Source organism: Rhineura floridana, chromosome 7 (assembly GCF_030035675.1).
Source record: "Rhineura floridana isolate rRhiFlo1 chromosome 7, rRhiFlo1.hap2, whole genome shotgun sequence".
Taxonomy (NCBI): Eukaryota; Metazoa; Chordata; class Lepidosauria; order Squamata; family Rhineuridae; genus Rhineura; species Rhineura floridana.
Genome location: NC_084486.1, coordinates 59,788,260 through 59,809,572, shown reverse-complemented (window position 1 = coordinate 59,809,572; position 21,313 = coordinate 59,788,260). Strand labels below are relative to the sequence as shown.

Here is a 21,313-nt window from a genome sequence, read left to right as displayed (position 1 = left end):
AGAGGAGCTTTATATAAGGTATTATTGTCTTACCGCAGTACACCATTGGACAATGGCTGGTCTCCAGCACAGTTACTCATGGGAGGAAGAACACACTCTGCACTACCCATAACAGGAATTACGTATGGAGGAACATGACCATATAGAAGTTTGAGAAAATAAACATTCATCCCGGTGGGAAAAGAGTAAATAAGCAATACAGTTTTGTCTATTACATGAGGTTTCTGCCCTATCTGTTTCTAGGGCATCAATGCAAAGCTCCAGTTTTCTACTCTGAACAGTTGCAACCCTTCATAACTGTCTGAGTAAATTTTTGGATTTATCCAGGGACTTCCTTGAAGGCCATAAGGGTCTCGTGGCAATCTTTCTGGGTAAATGTTGCTTAACAAGATAACTTAAATTCTGGTTGCTCGGTTAAGTCTTCACCAGCAGGTCCTTGGGCGACTTAAGACAATTCCAAATTCCATGTAGCCTTAGTAAGGCTCATTTTGCTGTTTCAATTTGTGTAACTAGACTGAAGGTTGCTCACATAGTCATATATGTGCTGAGGTGCAGTTCTCCTGGAAGGTGGTGATTGTTCAGTCAAGTCCTGACCTTCATCGGCAGTTCCCTGGGCAACTTATAACAGTTTAAAATTCCATATTACATTTATCAAAACATTTAGACTTTGGTAAGGCATACTTCACTGTTCAATTTGTGTAATTGGAGTTGAAAGCAGTCCATCTGGCCCTTTGCCTCTTCCAGCCAAGACGATACCTGTGTTAAACCGCATTTGAACCAGCAAGGGGGCACGAGAACTCTTTCCCTTCTGGTGGAGGCCACACTAATATTCTATTGGGCCGAGAGACACCTGCTATCCTTGAGGGCAGACCACTTCAGTGGGGTTTTGAAGGTCACTGCAGATTGGCTCAGCGGGCAGCAAGTGATTCCAGGGGAGTGGAGGCTACGCTCAGTAGTTTTTCTCTTTCTCCAACACCGTTTCGGTACTCTGCATGTAGATCTGTTTCTCTTGAGCCACAACATTCAGCTTCTCTGGTTTTTCTAGAGGTATCTAGATACAAAGGCTGCATCCGTAGATGCTCTCCAGACTCCTTGGCCAGACTGCCTCCTATTGGCGTCTCCTCCCGTTCTCCTGCTAGACAGAACACTGAGGAAGCTTTGACACAAATGGGTTCAATCGGTTCTACTAGCTCAGTACTGGCCACGCCGGCTGTTTCTCTGATCTCCTGTCCTTATCAGTTGCAGACCCTTGGAGGCTGCCAGTGAAGCCGGATCTTTTCTTGCAGGGACCGATCTAGCATCTGGATCCCGACTGGCTGAGTCTGACAGCTTGGCATTTGAGCAGACACAGTTGATTCGCACCAGCCTATCGCAAGAAGTAATTGATACCATCCTGGCTTCTAGATGGCCATTGACTATTGAACTTACCAGAGTATGTGGTTGGCATTCTCCAGCTGGTGTGTCTCCTGTGGCCTACAACCTTCTAAAGCCAACTTATAGAGTCTAATAGGTTTTACTGTTCCTTCATAAAGGTTTGAAGATGGGATTGAAGCTCAACACCTTGCATCATCAGGCTTCTATTATCTCTTTGATCTTGACTGATAATTCATCAAGTATCCCCATGGGCTCCCACCCTCTGGCTAAACGTTTTTGAAGGGAGCTGCTTCGGTCTCTCTGGCAGTATGTCATTGTTTCCACCCTGGAATTTACGGAAAGTGTTGCAAGCATGGCAGCACCCTCCACTTAAGCCCCTCAGGACCATGTCCTTGCGGGTGCTGTCTTTCAAAATCTCTCTAGTGGCTGTGTCTTCGGCTAGATGGGTGTCAGAGTTGAGAGCTCTTTCATTGGCCTGCCATCTCTGTACTTTTCCTAAGGACTCAGTAGTTTACATCTGGACCCATCTTTCCGGCCCAAAATAAGTGCTGCATTTCACTGTAACCAGGACATTGTACTCCCATCTTTTTGTCTTAATCCTGTTCACACGCTCGAGACAGCCTGGCATTCTCTAGATGTCTGCAGTCCTCAAGGTCTACCTGTGCTGTACCCAAGACATACCACTAACCGATTCCTTATTTGTATCTTTTCATCTTAGAACTCTGGGGAAGAAAGTGGCAAAATCTATCTTATCTTGTTGGTTGCGCCCCTACATTGCCCTGGTCTACGAGTCACTCAAGCTTCTGGTGCCTCGCAATGTCACGGTGCATTCTACCAGGTCTGCAGCTACCACAGCCGTGTTCACAATAAATGCACCTCTTGCAGATATTTGCAGGGCAGCAGTATAGTCTGCTTCAGATCAGGTGCTATCAGATAGACCACTATGCCTCTGCTGATGCTTCTTTGGGGAGGTGTGTTCTGCAACAGGTTGTTTCTCATGTTTAGGCAGTGGGGAGTCCCTCCTTACTAGGGCTGCTTTGCTATCTCCCATGTGATGGCATGCTGCCTGGGGAAAACAGATCGTTGGTCTAATCTGAAAGGTGGTTTTCCCAGGTATCATGCCATCACAGCCCTCCCTGATGGAAGCTGCCTAGGTGTATTATACTGTACCATCTTTTCATGCATGATTTTTAGTGATAAGGTCTCTTCAATTTCAACAAGTTTATAATGTGTTAATGAATCAAAACCTTTGTGTATGTGTTCTGGCTGTTGCTGCAGCTTTGTTTGGGCAGTTGCCCTTTTCGTTGCTGTTTTGCCTGTTCTGTTTATGACTGTTGTTCAGATGTCTCACTTCGGCCTCATCACAAATGAACTGGAGTGGGGCTGGAAGGAGCAGCCCAGGTATTGACTCCTGTGCATTCTTGCCTTCGTATGTTAGATGGCAGTATAACCCACGTGATGGCATGCTACCTGGGAAAACCACCTTTCAGGTGAGACCAATGGTCCATTCTATAAGGAAACTTGTTTACTTATAGAAATAAAATAAAATAAATAAATAAATAAATACCCAGTCACCTTTCAAATTTTACCAGTGTGGTGTTGAACTATTTTGGAATACAGGAGGGGAATAACATGACTTAATGATGCTTTCTACTCTGGAAAACACTGCCCCATGTGCTTTTTCTGTACATGTAGATAGCTTTCATATCAATATGATAATTTGCTGTATGCCTGTCCAAATTATGATGTGCAAATTTGCTGATATGAAAGATTTCACAGCATAATCCTATGTGTAGTGACTTAGAAGTCCTGTGAGTTCAACAATACTTACTCCAATACAAGTGTGTATAGGATGGCAGCCTAAGCGTGTTGTTTCCATCTTTAGTCTGCATTGTAATTTATTGACAGTAGAGCTAACAAATTTGCCCTTTTCTGTTTTGCTGTTCGTTGTTTGCACTTAGTGGACTTGCTGGGGCTCTTGAAGTGGCGATCTAATACAAATCTACTGCAACAGAATTTGAGGCAATTAATGAAAGTTGATGGGGGCGAAGTTGTTAAGGTAACAAATTCATTTTCTAGCAGATGTTTTGCTGATATATTCACTTGAAAGCATATTTAAGTTTTATTTCTACATCTAATATATCTAATGTAGTGTAATACTACTTGTAAATGTACACAATTTTTGACATGTATGATAAACAGGGATGATCCTGTAAAAGTGCTTTATGGTTTTTACTAAGTGAAAACAACCTGCTCATTATTTATTGATAAAATGGATTTTTATCTCCACTTAATATGAAGAGCAAATGCATTTCAGAGAACGTTGTTGAAGTTTAAGATTGGCTCATGCTGGTAGTTAAAACAGCAATTGTATGATCGATTTTTGCACACACCAACTCACATAAAACTTAATTGCATGTAGTGATGCATAGGATTATTGCTAGGCTTCAGCCAAATAATTGGTAACTTACCCATAGTGAAATAACAAGAAAGACCACTTCCTAGGCAGGATTGTTGATAAACTTGGATTAAATGCATTTATATGAAACTCAATCCAATCATATGCCTAGTGGTATAATAGTTTGAGAGTGAGTGAACTTTGAAAGGTCTTTATGTTGAGCAGATTAAAATAAGTATCAAATTTAAAAAACCTGTTCGAGTGGACATCTTTCAGTAATTAAGGAATACTGTATAAAGTAATTAACATGAAATTTTACCAAAGCACTTTAGTTAAAGCCATATATAAATATTGGGGTCTGGATGCAAACCATTACATGGTGAACTGTTTTATATGAACTGGAGATTGAGGCATACTTTCAAATACAATACCTCACGCATGTCTAACTTGCATGTAGGGTATGTTTGAGTGCAGAGTGGAGTGGGACCAATGTTGTAGCCCTGCTGATGATGTCTGATCTTATTTATTTTTATTTATTTATTAAATTTATATACCGCCCGACTAGCAATCTTCTTTAACAAATGTGGTTCTCTTTATAAGAAGGCCAACACAGAGAGCCCAGAGAGCTTTGGATATGGGGCAGTATACAAATACAATCAATCAATCAATCAATCAATAGCACAAGTATCTTTTTAACATGTAGAGGCTTTGCAAGATCCTTGCTCAGAGCAACTCCACCTGTGGATGAGCTTGTGCAATAGCCTTCCTATACAATCACACTCAATGTGTTGTTGTTGCTGTTAAACCTGGTCTCAGGAGTGGCACTAAAGTTCAAGCCCACTGTGGTCTGTACTTGAATATGCCCTTCATGCTACTATGCATAGGGCTATAGTCCTGTGTGGTGCCAAACAATCCATTCCCAATAGTGGAGGAGCAAGCTTCTGTGTGGTATGGATAGCTACAACTGGAACATAAAATACTTTTGTAATATGCATGACCTAATACAACAGCTGTCATGGTAATATTTTGAGTGGTGCTGCTGTTGTGTTATTGGCATGGCTATTCAGTTCTTTGTCCCTTTTTTATCCATATCCTTGCAAAATGGATTTTCCAGTAAAAATAGGAATTTTCTCAATTTTTGAAGTGTTCAAAAGGCAAGTTAACTTAAGTAAATAATTTCCTCCCTGCCTTTCTGTCCGGTAGCTCAGGCCATCACATATGGTATCCAACTATATGTTCCTCCTACCTTTATTTTAATACTAAGGGGGCTACTTGCTTCACTCCCCAACTCCCCACCAGTCCCCCCAAACCTTCGCCTTCTCACCCTCTTCAACTACTAAGCCCTCTCATTTCACCTTACCCAACCCCATTTCTGAACCTGCTTCTTCCTTCTACTGTGCATTCCCAGTTTGCACCTGCTTTTCACCTCCCCCATACCTTCTCTCTTTTCTGCAACCTCTCCTTCCTTGCACACAGCCTACCCCCATAGTAACCTCCTGGATCTCCCACACATTGCAACTCCTAAGCCCTCTTTTCACCTTCTCCCCAATTTTGAACCCCTCCTATTCTGCAGGCCCTTTGTACCTACATTTTCATCTTCGCTTGCATGCCTCTTTCTCTTCCCTCCTTTTCTGTCAATCCCCTGCCCAAGACACCTTGCAAGGCTCCCTGTGTGCAAGAGGCTCCGTCCTCCACAGTTTTTTTCCACCACCCTGTGACTATCTCCACAGTACACTCCCATTTTCCTTCTCTCTTTCTCTCACGTTCCCCGTGATTCCCCCATTGCTAAACTCCTTCCCACTATTTTCCTATTAGGGACACTTCTCTCCCTATTGTCCCTTTGATATATGCCCATTAGTCCCCCTCCCAATGTTGTGTCCTTGGTACATCCCACTTTTCTATTTCTCCTCTCCTTCTGGTACACCCTACTTCCTACACACCCTGTCATGAATCCTCCTACTACACTGTTGTGGCCTAACTTAGTACACTCCTCTTGTCTTCCCCCACTCAAGTAACTCACTTTCCGTACACCCCATGAACACAGCTCCCACATCACTCTATCCGCTAAACTATACTGACTCTTCATACAGTGTTTCAGTGTTTCCTTGGCTAGGTACAATTTTCAGAAATGATTTTATGGTTCTATTTTTTAACTGATTATTTTTGTATGTGCTGCATTTTTCTTTTGAAGTAGAAGAGTTTAGTTGACATCTGGGAGAGATGTGTTTAATGCTTAACCCAAGATTAGGCAATGTGGTGCCCTCCAGATGTTTTGGACTACAGCTCCCATCAGCTTCAGTCAGCATGGCCGATGCTGAGGAATGCTGAGTGTTGTAATCCACGACACCTGAAGGACATCACATTGGCCAATCCTGGCTTTACATAAAACTCAGTATACCCATACCTGGTTTTTGAAACACATTTTAATCCCTTCTACTTTTAGATGGAGGACTTACAATTTGTGATGTCCTTGCTTAAATTCAAGTATTGGGTTACATACATTTTAAAGTTACAGTTTTTATGCTTTTTACCCCTTCATAAACAAAAGTTAGTTTGCCACTCAGGTTTTCTACTTGGAAGTATGTTTTAGGGTGGGTTTTTGTTTTGTTAGGGCAATGTGGATTAGAAGGTTGTGCATTTCATATGACTTGTGTGTTCAGTTAATTGGTAATTAGGAGCCTGAGATTTTTTGCAGTGGTGTCACTGAAAATATTCTCAGTCTTAAATACAGTATCATGTGGTTACTTTTTTAAGCATTTGGTTTGCGTCTATTTTTATTCTGATTTTTTCCCACAGAAAAATGTGATGATTAAATAATTAATATTTTTAATTGTAGCAATCAGAACTTTATTTCCATGTATTAGTTTCGCATGAACTTTGATTTTAACATTTTATATGCATAGAATAAAAAGTCTGTTTTATTTAAATAAGAAAAAGGTGCTAAAACTGTGTCTGATCTGTTTTCTCATTATATCCCTTACACAAAAGCTTCTTACTCTCTCTCTTTCCCCCTCCCTCGTATTGTTTATACCAGGATAGACAATTTGGAACCCTCTGGATGTTGTTGTGGCTTCCAGCTTTCATCAAGGATGCCAGAAATTGTAGTCCCACAACATCTGGAAGGCACCACCTTGCCTACCCCTGTTACACACATTATGTGTATTAGGAAACCTGGATTTTGTTATGATATGCGGTTTTTATATTTGTTTGCAGTTTCTCCAAGACACACTGGATGCGCTCTTTAACATCATGATGGAGAATTCGGAGAGCGAGACATTTGACACTTTGGTGTTTGATGCTTTGGTAATTTATAAATTTTGATTTAATTTATTTATGTTATACAGTAGGGCCCTGCTTTTTGGCTCTCCTCTTTTCGGTGTTCCGCTAATACAGTGGTGCCAGTGGGGCGATCAGCTGTAGCATGGGGAGCCCCAGCTGCTGTGCTCAAGCTGACAGCGATCAGCTGTAGCGTGCAAGCTCCCTGTGCTACAGCTGATCGCGCACTACAGCTGATCAGCTGTAGTGCGCGATCAGCTGCAGTGCAGGGAGCTCATGCGCTACAGCTGATCATTGTCAGCTGTAGAGTGGCAGCTGGAATACAGTAGGGCCCCACTTTCCAGCAGTTTTCTCTTTTCGGTGGGGACCTGGAACATAACCTGCCATAAGAGTGGGGCCCTACTGTACATATATCTCTTGGAAAGCTTATATGGGGCTTCACATGGGTTCCATTCAGGCACTAATCATATTTACAGACCCTTAGCCTTCAGGTTAATGATGGTGTTATTGGCTGGTTAAAATAATAGCTTTGGGTGTATATGCTGCTGTTTCCTTGAAGTGTCTAAATGTGTATTGGAATATTTGTAGGAGTTAGAAATCTTAATCTCTTGGAACTAAACTAGAAGGGATGATGAAAAAACAATATCTTCAAATATTGGCAAATAGCATCAGTAGGGTTAATCCTCTTCCCCAATTTGCAATTTGCCCTATTTAGCGGAAAAAATATACAGCCTGTACTTGTAATTAAGCAGTATATAAATAGCTTAAATACATTGTTTCTCTTAAAGGGGTAAATATCAGTTCCCATGGGATTGGGTTCATCAGGACTGTGGTACTGGGGGAGAGAAGGAGTTTTAACTTTTCACACATCATTTTCCTGATCAGGATTCTTCCCATCTCTGCATTTACTATTGGCAACATTTAAAGAGACAGGTGATCCAGTGACAGATCTTCATCATCTTGGCTAGTTTGGCCCTCAGTTGGACCTTTTGGTTTGAGAACAAGTATAATGTATTCTGCTGTTGTATAAGAGGCACATTGATGTGTGAGCTCATGTTATCTTGTAGAATGTTAGTGTTGCTGTTCATTCTGATGTGGTTGTAGGACTTTGTAATAGTGTAGAGCAGAAGGTGAAAGAATTTTGAGGATGTACAGTGTAAATTAATATGAAGATAAATTGTTCATGTACAAAAATACTATATGTGAGCATCCTCTCATTGTGGAGGCAAAAGTGTGGTGGGTACTTTTGTGGAGGTAGCTGAAGTTTTCCCCAAACAAGGAAACCTTGCAAGTAGAAAGAAAGGGACTAGGGTAGTCGTTTCAGATTTCACTTCAGAACAAGAGTGCATGATTCAGCAACATCCAAGCTGTTGGATACATTGAAAGTTATATTGCAAGACCCCAACCGAAAGAGAGAGAAAAGAGCAGGCAAAAGAAAAGGGGGAAAAAGCAGCAATAATATTTACTGTGAATATTTTCCTTTTTATATGCTGGAATTCCTAGTGTTATCAACGCAGAAAAGTCACACCCTTTGGAACAGCATACCTAGTAAACAATCCCGTTTAATTGTTTGTTGTGACCTGGCAGGGAATAATACTGGTTTCTAGCTGTATGTAAACTGGGACAAAAGGAAGCTGTTCTCCCAAAATGCCATTTCCTGAAGATAACAAAAAACAAACTAACCCATGGCAGTTTAACAAATGAGCAGGGCCGGTTCTGAAGGACGGCCAGGTGGGGCACTTGCCCGAGGGCCCCTGGCGCTACAGGGGCCCCTCTGTTCACCTTCTGTGATCTACTGCAGCAGCCGTGGATCGCAGGGCAGGAGTTTCTGCCTGCCTGCCATTCCCTTGCCCTACCTACCGTTTAGCCTTTTAGCACTCTCCAGGTCATTCACAGTGAGTCTAAAGAGAAATATCTAAAAATACAATAACAAGGCCAACAGGCCTGCCAGCAGGAAAATAACACAATAGTAACATTCATAATAACGTGACTCCAACGTAGCGAAATAACAGAACTAGCAGTCTTGACTTCACTATAAAATTTAAATATAATAGCGTAACAGGAATATATAACACATGAGAAATATCTAGTCATCCTCCAACTGGGAGGGTCGTGATGGGATACCTCCTATGAAAATCACCTTTCAGGTGAGACCAATGGTACATTTTCCATAGGAGGTATACCATCACTGCGGGATGTACCAAAGCAGCCCATACAGGGAGGGACCACCCACATGCTAATCCTCATTAAGAACCTGTTGCAACACTCGTCTGCCAAAAGAGGCATCAGCAGAGGCATAACAATCAATTTTATAATGTCTTATAAACGAGTGAGGGGTAGACCAGACTGCAGCCCTGCAAATATCAGCAACAGGAGCGTTGGTAGCAAAAGCAGCCGTAGTGGCCGCTGACCTAGTTGAATGAGCTGTTATGCTAGCTGGTACTGGAAGCCTAGGGAATTCATAAGCTAAAGCAATACAGGCCCGCAGCCAGTGGGATAAAGTGGAATTAGCTACTTTATGCCCCATAGAACATGGGTTAAAGGATACAAACAGAGACTCAGTTCGTCGTATCTCCTGGGTCCTAGACAGGTAGGTCTTGAGAGCCCTCCGGACATCCAACGAATGCCAAGCCTTCTCGAAAGGATGGGTAGGATTCGGGCAAAAGGAAGGCAAAACAATGTCCTGGTTGCAATGGAAGACTGAATCAACCTTGGGACGGAAGGAAGGATCAGTCTTCAGTACAACAGAGTCCTTATGGAAGACGCAGAGATGGCGAGCAGAAGACAATGCGCCCAACTCCGAAACTCGTCTGGCAGATGTGATTGCGATCAGGAACAAGACCTTGAAGGACAGCATACGTAGAGGCACAGTTCTGATGCGTTGCAAAGCCTGCAGAACCTTCGGCAAACTCCATGAGGGAAACCAATGGACAACAGCTGAAGATCGTAGGGCGACTCCCCTCAAAAAGCGTTTGATGAACGGATGTGAGGCGATAGTCGCACCAGGAGAAGAAACTGATAGAATAGACGACAAGGTAGAGGCATGTCGACGTAAGGTGTTGGGTCTAAGTCCCATCATGAAGCCGTTATGTAGATATTGTAGCACCTGTTGCACGGTGGCCTGGGATGGATCGTGGTGGTGGGACTGGCACCACTTGGAGAAAACCACCCAAGTATGTTGATAAATCCGAGTGGTAGATGGTCTTCTCGAGGCCAAGATAATATCAATAACAGCGTCAGACAGGCCAGCCGACCTCAAATGTCCCCGCTCAAACGCCACGCTGTTAAGTTGAGCCAAGTGGGGTCCTGGTGCCATACTGGACCCTGTGATAGAAGATCTGGCCTGACTGGGATTGTCCAAGGATCCATTACTGACATTGCAAGAAGGTCCGAGAACCACGGTCGGCGTGGCCAAAATGGTGCTATCAGGACCAGCAGTGCTCTCTCGCTTCGTGCCTTCCTCAAGATTTTGGCTAACATTGGTATTGGAGGGAAGGCGTACAAAAGACCTTGTGGCCACGGTGTTGATAGCGCATCCACTGCTTCCGCTGTTGTGTCCAGGTATCAGGCAAAGTACCTGGGAAGCTGGCAATTACGACTAGAGGCAAACAGGTTGATTGAGAATGCGCCGAACCGACACTGAAGGCGATGGAAAATGGCTGGATGAAGTTTCCATTCTCCCGGAAAAACTTGTTGTCTGCTGAGCCAGTCTGCTGTCACATTCCAAATCCCTCTGAGATGTTCTGCTTTCAGGGATTGTAGATGTTGTTCTGCCCAGACAAAGATGAGGGAGGCTAGGTCCTGCAGAGGACAAGACCTGGTGCCCCCCTGTCTGTTCAAATGTGATTTTACACACGTGTTGTCTGTTCGAATGAGAACATGGTCCAAAGGGAACAGAGACTGAAAATGAAGTAGAGCTAAGTGTACAGCCTTTAGCTCCAGCCAGTTGATGCTTTGAGTCTGCTCTGCGGTGGACCAAACCCCCTGAACGTACTGGGAGTTGCAGTGGGCTCCCCAGCCGATGAGGCTGGCATCTGTGGTTACAACAGTTCTGCGGGGTTCTCTGAACGGCGTGCCCTTGGAAAGGTGTTGGACCCTCGTCCACCAGCGGAAGGAGAGGCACAGTGCGGGGCTCAAGTGAACTTTGCGATGGTTGGAGCTGGCGATGTCCTGTTGAAAGGGCAACAAAGTCCACTGAAGGTGACGAGTGTGGACTCGAGCCCATGGCACAATATGGATGGTAGAGATGAACATTCCGAGCACCCTGGCTAGAAGCATGACGTCTGCGGATGTTTGTTGCATCAGGGACCTTGTGATGCTTGTGATGGCAGTAATGCGATCTGGAGCCAGAAATACCATTGCCTGCAGGGTGTCCAACATCGCCCCTAGATGTAGTAGGCATTGGGTTGGTTGAAGATGGCTTTTGTTGAAGTTGACAAGCCAGCCGTAGGCCTGCAAGACATTGAGGGTGATCGTTAAATGATGATGAGCCAGCTCTTCAGACTTTGCCCGTATTAACAGATCATCCAGGTATGGGTAGAGATGAACCCCTTGAATCCGGAGATAAGCCACTAGAATGAGTAGCACTTTAGTAAATACTCTTGGGGCAGAGGAGAGGCCGAATGGCATCGCTCTATATTGAAAGTGCTGGTGGCCAAAGGCAAACCGAAGAAACTTTCTGTGGGCTATGCAAATGGGGACCTGGAGATACGCTTCTTTAAGGTCGATAGAAGCCAGGAAGTCTCCTTCATGCAGACTCTCTGTAATGGAGTGGAGTGATTCCATTTTGAACCTGCGATATGTTACAAAACGGTTGACGAACTTGAGGTCCAATACCGCCCTCCATGATAAATCTCGTTTAGGCACAGCAAATAGGAGGGAGTACACCCCTTCCGACCTCTCAGTTGTGGGGACTGGCTCTATTGCCGCTATGTCCAAGAGGTGGTGTATAGCTGTCTGCATGATGCTATGCATAACAGAAAAGCTCCCTGATCCAGGAGACCGTAGTGAGGTGCAGCCGCTGGTCTCCAAAATTAAGTAATCTGCCACCAACGGGAGGTGCGTTAATACTGTTTGCGTTGGCGAGGCCCTCCCCTATATGAGGATGATGAGGTACCCCTGCGCCCTTGGTACCGACCTCTACCCTGGAAACGCTGGTTCCGGGATCCCCTGAATGATTTGGGGTCATATGATCTGAAGTCGCGTCCTCGTCCTCCTGGCCGCGTTCCTCGAAAGGGCTGGTTAGTACGGAAGGGAGGAAATCGCCTGAAAGGCCAGTGGTCGATGTTCTTAACAGTGGCCAAAACCGGTTTGTGGGCGTCTTTGGGGTCAACCAGCACTGCCTTTAGAGCTTCCTCGCCGAAGAGTAGAGATCCGGAGTAGGGAGCCCTAGACGAATTCATTCTGGCCGCAGAGTCAGCTTGCCAGTGGCGAAGCCAGAGGGTCCGTCAAGCAACTATCTGAGCCGTCATGGCTCGTGCCCCCAGTTGAGTGGCATCCAAAGTGGCATCAGCCACAAACGTCATTGTCTTACGCAACTTTATCAGTGACCTTCTGAGAGAGACAGGATCAGGGTTAGTGTCCTCTAGAAAATCATCCAGCCACATCATAGCTGCTCTAGAAAAGATGGAGGCTGATGCGGAGGCACGTATGGAGAAAGCAGTGGCCTCATGATTCTTGCGGAGGGCGAAGTCTAGTCGTCGCTCAGTAGCGTCCCTTAGTTGGGATTCTCCTTCCCTGGGCAAAAGAGATCGTGAAACTAGGCTAGCGATTGGTTCGTGTATGCCAGGGATGGCTAGCTTGGTGGCAAAGTCCGGAGCTAGGGCGTAAAGCTTGTCAGCCAGGTTCTTGAAGCGGCGAGTTTGGAATGGATGAGACCATTCTTCAGAGGCCAGTTTGGCGATGGGATCCGGCACCGGGATGTAGTGCTCAGTAGGTGCAGGAGATTTGAGGACCTTGGCCCCTTTGATAGCTGGAGTGGTAGATGTTGAAGGCGCAGCTTGGAGACCAAGGGTGTTAACTACCCTGCGCGCCAGGGGCTGATAATCTGAGGCATTAAACAGGCGATACGATGTATCCTCCTCATGTTCCGAATAGTCGCTCCAGTCATCTCCTTCAACGTGGTCAATGAAGGTTGACTCCTCCCCATACGAAGCTTCGTCAATACATCTGCCTCTGGCTACATCAAGGGGATTTGGAGAACAGGAAGGGTGTGCTTCATGACACGCACGTTGGTCCCTAGTTCATTGAGGTATGGCAGGGACTTGTGGTGGTGACTGCATTTGGGTGAAAAATGACAGCATGCCTTGAAGTTGAGAAAGGAAATCATGGGACAGCTGCGTCCCCGTTGGAGCAGATGTTTGTGCCTTAGTAGCTGGCTCCGTGGGTTGAGCTGAAGGATAAGCCCTGGGCGGCAACATGGAGGGATGGTGGTTAAGCGAAGGCTGAGTAGGAAAGCCAGCAAAGTCCTCCTCGTCAGAGGAAGCAGCAGGTGAATGGAATATATCTCGTATGTGTTCCTGAGCTGCTGTGGTGGGGGTCGGCACAGAAGCATAGCGTGGATGCTTTGGTTTGCTATGGCTGGAAGGATGTTTGGTCTTAGCCAGTGCTTTAGCATGCTTAGTCTTAGTTGCCTTGGAAGGTTGCGGCTTGGCTGTTTGAGACATGCCTGGCTGTTCTGCCATCTTATATTCACTTTGGGTGCAGTACACGGCCACAGGGGGGGCAGGATGTAGGGACCCGAATAGGCACAGTGTACGACCACAGAGGGGGTAGGATACACTGGCAGATGGCTAAGTGCACGGCCACAGAGGGGGCAGGATGCACTATGGTATCAGCGTTAGTATAATGTAGGCTGGGATGTACAGTATATGGTTCAGGCTTAGTACACGGCCACAGAGGGGGCAGGATGCACTATGGTGTCAGCGTTAGTATAATGTAGGCTGGGATGTACAGTATATGGTTCAGGCTTAGTACACGGCCACAGAGGGGGCAGGATGCACTATGTTATTGGCGTCAATATATGGTATAGGTGTTAGTATAATGTAGGCTGGATTTCAGGCTTGGTACACGGCCACAGAGGGGGCAGAATGTACAGTATATAGTTCAGGCTTAGTACATGGCCACAGAGGGGGCAGGATGCACCATGGTATCGGCGTCAATATAATGCTGTACAGTTCAGTAACTGAGGTTAGAGCCACAGCCATGATGATGCAGCCACAGTAGTATAGGTTGAAGTAGTTGTAGATTTGTGTGTAAGGAGGGAGGGGGTAACAAAAAGGGCGGGGGAAAAGGAGCAAACAAAATGGCGCCCATAAAAAGAGTGGGAAAAAATAGTCAAAAAATGGCGGAGATGAAGAAGGAGCAATGGCGGACAAATGCTAGAGAACTGGGGGAGGGGCTGCCCAGCACAGTCTCGCCGCCGCAGCCGCGGGGAGGAGAATACTGTGACGGGTAAGGCAGCAGGAGCAAGCAGCCGCCGCCGCCGACTGCAGAGCTCTTTGCGGTGGGAAATTTAAATCCACGGAGCGAGGCTGAGTTCAAGGGGAAAAAGCCGCTATTGCGAGAGCCGCAGCCGCAGGCTCCCGTGGGGCACGGCAGAACCCAGGCAGGCTAAAAACAGGCAACGGGGTAACGCCGGGAGTCGCAGCCGCAAGCTCCCGCTGAGAGCAGAGAGAACCGCAGCCGTGGTCTCTCCGAGAGCGCCACAGAGCGCGGCTTGAGGCAGCCCAGCAAGGAAAAGCCGCTAGAGTATAATTGCAGCCGCAAGCTCCCGAGGGATGCGGCAAAACCCGGGAAGAAAAAACGTTAAAAGGCCAAAGGACGAGGGGAACCGCAGCCGCGGTCTCTCTAAGAGCCGTCAAGCAATCAACAGGGAAAATAAACTGCCCGGGCAAGGGAAACCCCCCCCCCAAGAAAAATCCCCAGAAATCAAATAATCAGTTAAACACAAGACAGAGGGGAGGAAAACACTTGGGAGACACACAAGTAACAATACCTCCGCACTCTGTCAAACACACACACAAACAAACATGAAAGACTTAGCTAAAAGCTACGCTATAGAAATCTCAATCTTGTTCGTACGAAGGCAAGAATGAACTGGAGAGCGGGAGGGGCCTGACGCCCCTAGTCTTGACTTCAAAAACATTCTTGCCTTCGCACGATAGGTGGAGCTACAACCCCGCAGTGATGGGATACCTCCTATGAAAATCACCTTTCAGGTGAGACCAATGGTACATTCCCTTGCCCTACCTACCGTTTAGCCTTTTAGCATTGCCCTTAATGAAGATGGTGGCCGAGGTTTCCCTAAGGTGCTGAAGCCCCTGCTGCCATCTTGGTTGATGGCAGAGATGTGCGCACGTAGCACGCACGTGTGCCATCAACCAAGATGGCGGCGGAGGCTTCATCCCCTTAGGGAAACCGTGTCTGCCATCTTGGTTAATGGCAATGCTAAAAGACAGGCAACAGGCAGGTGGGGGGCGTGGGGGCCCGCACGCACACACACGCACACACACCAGGGCCTGGGGGAAGCTGATGCCCAAGGGCCCCGGCATGCCTGGGGTGGTCCTGCAAATGAGTATTATATAGCCATTAACTGCAAGAGGCTCTGACTGGTTCTGGACTTCTTTCAGTCTAATTAATAATTTTTCAAAAATGGTTTGTTTATTTATTTATTAGATTTATTAGTCGCCCATCTGGCTGGTTGTCCAGCCACTCTGGACGACATACAGAATAAAAACATATAATTATATTAGAACATTAAAAATCTCAACAACAATAATAAAACCTAACCCACCTCAAAAGCCTGTCCGAAGAGCCAGGTCTTCAAGGCCTTGCGGAAGCTCATCACCGAGAGGGCATGGCAGAGATCGTTTGGGAGGGAATTCCATAGAGTGGGGGCCACAATGGAATAAGCCCTCTCCCTAGTCCTCACCAGTCTAGCTGTTTTAACTGGTGGGATGGAGAGAAGGTCTTTTGAGGCTGATCTTGTTGAGCGGCATCGCTGATGATGCTGGAGGCGCTCTTTCAGATAGACTGGGCCGAAACCATATAGGGTTTTAAAGGTCAAAACCAACATCTTGAATTGGGCCCGGAAAATAACTGGTAACCAGTGTAACTTCTTTAAAACTGGAGTAATGTAATCTCGCCAGCAGCTGCCTTTAATCAGGCGTGCCGCCGCATTCTGTACCAGTTGCAGCTTCCGGACCGTTTTCAAGGGTAACCCCATGTAGAGCGCATTACAGTAGTCTAGGCAAGAGGAGACCAGGTCATGTACCACTAGTGGGAGCAGATGGTTTGGATTTGATCAGTTGGAAAAATCAGTTTTTTATATGGAAGCAAGATTGTTTTAAGCAAGTTGGCATTTGGTTTTCGTACAAAAGAGATCTATTTGAATATGTTATGGAATTTTTTAAGGGATTTTTATTATTTTCTGTTATTCCCCAGGTGATATTGCTGTCCTAGTGAGTCATGCCAATATAGGGGACTTTAATGACCTTTGTATGGTGTTGTAAAAATCAGAAACTGCCCTCTTTGTACCAGGGACAGAATATGTACAACTTCTATATCCCTAATTGTAGAAGAGTTTGTATCACTGTGCCAGAGTGACTTTAACCTTTGTAAGTTAGAATATAGTCATTTAAAGAGGTAAGCTAGAGATAAAGAATTGAAAAGGAAGAATTGAAAGTGATAAATCGAGCAAATGGAAACAATATGCTGTAAATTCTACAGAAAATGCTCCTGAAACAGACTATTATTTAGTCTCATTAGGAGCGAAGCGGTTGATTCCTCAAACAGTTCACCCTCTGAAACCCTTGCTTTGGTTCAGCTGATAATTTAAGTGGCTGTCCAAAATTGCTCTCTTCTCCTTAAATAGAATGTATGAAGAGAAAATCCTCCTCACAAACATCTCTTGCTGCTTGGAAATCCCTCTAATTGTCTGCTTCCACTAAATATATAAACATTCAAAATACTATATTTTCATGATAATAGAGTGTCCTTTCAAACTTAACAGGTATTTATCATTGGACTAATTGCTGACCGGAAGTTCCAGCATTTTAATCCTGTTTTGGAAACCTACATTAAGAAACATTTCAGCGCTACTTTGGCCTACACGTAAGTTGTTAATTAAATGTATTATGGCCCAGAAATAAGCCTTCTAAACATAGGACTGTTAGCTTGGTGGCGTAGTTAGGCTGTTCTGCTCTTGGTTACATAGCTTAAGAGGCATTCCAGGACTATTGTTAAGGCTACTTTCTCAGTGCAAAGATTGAATTGACTTGGTGTTATCCAAGTGCTCTCTTACAGAGGTGTTAAAATGCAGGTCACCTTTATAAATGGAAGTAAGATGAAATTATAATTGTGCCAGTGTTAACAATTATTATTATTATTATTATTGTTGTTGTTGTTGTTGTTGTTGTTGTTGTCTTTATACCCTGCCATTTTTCCAAAACTGGAACTCATGGCGGCTTCCAGATAAAAAAATACATATAATTAAAAGCATACAAAGTCTACATTAAAATAAGATTAAACTATTTCCAATATTAAAACCATGCACACATATAGCTAAAAGAGTTCAAACTAGTTTAAAAATAATATAATAGACATTAGCAATGCAGCACCCTTCACGCCCTACCCTTAGCCTTCAATTCCAAAGGCTTGTTGGAATAAGAAGGTCTTTGCTTGTTGGCGGAAGGACTGCAAGGAGGGGGTCATTCTTATCTCCCTAGGAAGGGAATTCCAAAGCCTAGGGGCAGCCAACTGACATCTTTAAACACTTCTCCCAGTTTCCTTTTCCTGGGTATTCATTAAAACCTGAGCTGTATTTTTGAATTAACATAAATAATTAATTATAAGTGTGTTAACTGTCATGAGTTTTTTGTGACAGGAATGGGTTATCAGTTGTCAGTTTAATGCACACACATACACAAACCACTTAGTAACAGAATTGTATTCTAATATCCTCATCTATAGCTCCATACGTGCTTTGATGTATGCCCTTGAATGTTAAAAAAGTTGTATTCATTTCAATGAGGGGGTAGTTTTACACTCTCAGGAATATTCATGCGGATGTGCTATCTTCATTGAGTCCAATGAGGGCCTCCCAGGAACTTGTATGTACATTTGGAACTCCTTTGCTTGTCAATAAATGAAACCAAAACAAATTAGGCCACATTCACACCATACATTTATTCCACTATTATTCTACTTCAAGAAAGCATGGCTTTCTCCAAAGAATCCTGGGAAATGTAGTTCATGAAGGTGCTGAGAGTTGTTAGCAGGCTTCTGTTCCACTCACAGTTTCAGAGTGGTTTAAACTGTCCGTCACTTTTCCCAGAGAACTCTGGGAAATGTAGCTCTGTGAGATGAATAAGGGTCTCCTAAAAACTCCCAGCACCTTTCATAAACTGCACTTCCAAGGATTTGTGTGGGAAAGCCATGACTGTTTAAAATGGAATAATAGTGGAATAAATGTATGGTGTGAATGTGGCCTTACTGTACCATGGCTCCGGAACTAAAACTGTGTATGGAAATACAGTAATCGCAATCTAGAGTTTTTATTATGTGGGATCCATGTTATATTCCAAAATATGTTAAGATGATGAAAGGTAAGAAACAACATTGCAGACAATTTTTTTTGTACTTTTAGGCACCTATGCATTTATCCTGTATGCATAGAAATATTCCATCCTGTATGCATAGAAACGTTCTCCATGCTGCTGCTGCTGCAAACACTGATATATTTGCCCCATAACAAACAGAGCTGCTTTTAATTTTTTTAATTTTATGACAAAATGTTTAAATCTGTTAGGAATCATTGCAAAGTTTATATTTTGAACATTTTGTCAATATTAATGTGTCTTATTAATTCTACATACCATGGAATCTGCTAGCAGAACAGTGTTCCAAATTAATCTGAATCATTGCTAATGTGATTGTAAATTAATTTATTTAGAGACCAGCAACATTTTACACATATTAACTTACCAAAGAACTGTAAAGGAAAAGCAGTGAAAAGGGCTCTCTCAGTTGCAGGCCCCAATAAAGAACTCATGCCAGGCAATCTTGTATGGCTGCATTCACATGTCATGCTAAGGGGTCATAGGCACAGTGCTCGTGGGTTCAGTTGTGCCTTTGAGGATTTCAACTGGTGCCCACAAAGCCTCTGTGCCTTCCCACCCTCACTGCCCTTTCATTTGGTGGTGAGAGTAGTTACCTTTTTTCTTTCTTATATAGAGATACAGAGATGGAGGATGTTGGAAGTGCCATTTCCTCTTTCAGCTCTCTGTGTTTTTCAAGGCTTGGAGTATTTGAAAAAGGAGGAAGGAAAGCAGGGAGGGTAGGAAAAAAAAGGGGAGATGTCTCAGAGACAGAGAAGATGAAAATGAAGAGAGAAGGAGGGGTTGCGGGAGAAAATGGGGTGCCTCAGTGATGTGTGAGAGAGGTCAGATTCAGTAAATCAGATCCTCTTGAAATTGCATAATTTTTGCAAATCCAACCACCATTAGATGATAATGATGATATTTCCATTATAGACCGCTCACTATCTAAAAGATCTCAAAGCGGTTTACAATAGAATACACAAGGTACAGTAAAACCACATCAAATTAATTTACAAAGCAAAATACATGAACATTATATATGTACATAAACACAATATAAAAGTCAGAGTATTATCATAGAATCGTAGAATAGTAGAGTTGGAAGGGGCCTATAAGGCGATCAAGTCCAACCTCCTGCTCAATGCAGGAATCCAAATCAAAGCATTCCCAACAGATGGCTGTCCAGCTGCCTCTTGAATGCCTCCAGTGCTGGAGAGCCCACTACCTCTCTAGGCATTACAAGTAGTATAATATAAATAACAACCAACATAGCACAATACAACTGTTCACCATCTAGTCCATGCAGCCACTACCATCATTCATACTTCAAGCATATCAACCAACCACTCATACATAACGCAGATTATGAAGACACAAGGCTACATAAAGAATACAATGGCAAATAATACAATTAGATCATGCTTTTCTGGTTTGACTGGACTATAACAATTATAGATCAGTGCTGTGTTACGGACTGGTGTTTTCAGTACTGTGATAGTACAGAAACATGAATCTGAGGCATGGATGCTTATGAGTTCTTACGATTTTAGAAGATCCTCCTTTGCAGAGCTAGTTTTCTAATTCTTTGAACCACAGCCATGGTATGCTTGATTGTGACTGTTGCATGTCAATATTTTATATTCATTTTTCAGAACATACTTCTTTTTATCTTCTTCTGTAGAAAACTGACAAAGGTTTTAAGAACCTATGTGGATAATGCTGGTGTCACTGATCAACTATTCAAAGCTATGAAATCCTTGGAATACATCTTCAAATTCATTGTGCGGTCAAGAATTTTGTTCAACCAGTATGCATCATACTTTTTCTTCATAATATATTTTTCAAATTAATTCATTCTTATATTAATAACTAAATATTAGATAAGGTAAATCAATGTTACTGTTCTGGGTATACTGAAAATGTTGCCCTGTCTCTGATTAAATGAATACCAAGCTGTTTACCACTACTCTGTGTTCAGATTTCCCTCTCTGCTGTCTCATAATTAATTCAGTGTATGGTACAGTTAATTCTGGCAAGGTAATATGCAATCTGTATGAATAAGTAGACAAAGTCTCCAAATTTTAATGATACAGTAACATTTCATTATCATCCTATTTGGTGTTACTGATGCCTAGGAAATGTTCTAATTGACATAGAGTTCAGATCATGTCTCATTTATAAGAGAAATTCTTAGTCACAGTTAGGTTAGGACAAGGTCAATTTTTATATCTTGTATGTAGCACTGTACTGTTTGTATACCCGCCAGAATTTATTGGATTACAATTTCCATTAGCCCTGGTCAGAATGGACAATGGTCAGGGATTTTGGGTGTGTTAGTCCAGCAACATCTGGAGGCACCATGGTAGCCTGCCTGGTATACATATTTATAGATATTCAAAGTCAGTGTCTAGATATTGAGTTGAGAGTAATAATCACTTCTATAACATGAACAAGGTGAACAGTGCTTTATAGTCGATACTAAAAATACTATGACTTCTTCAAGGCCATTCAGCATACAATAGGGCCCTGCTTTTCAGCAGTCCGCTTTTTGGCGTTTCGCTAATACGGCTGCTAAAATTAGAGTAAGGCCCCACATATGGTGCTTGTTCCGCTTTTATGGTGTTTTTCGGGCGTTGGGCACCATTTTATTGATGGAGTTCCGCTT

The 21,313-nt window shown here is 43.7% G+C and overlaps 1 protein-coding gene across 2 annotated transcripts in view; it reads left to right on the top strand.

The window, feature by feature from the left end:
• DOCK1 (dedicator of cytokinesis 1) overlaps positions 1–21,313 on the top strand; it is a 702,192-nt gene that overhangs the window by 150,663 nt on the left and 530,216 nt on the right. For both annotated transcript variants that reach the window (XM_061635676.1, XM_061635677.1), the window contains exons 19-22: positions 3,336–3,433; positions 6,986–7,075; positions 17,061–17,161; positions 20,330–20,455. In XM_061635676.1, coding sequence (XP_061491660.1) covers positions 3,336–3,433; positions 6,986–7,075; positions 17,061–17,161; positions 20,330–20,455 — 415 coding nt within the window. The remainder of the gene's footprint in view (positions 1–3,335; positions 3,434–6,985; positions 7,076–17,060; positions 17,162–20,329; positions 20,456–21,313) is intronic.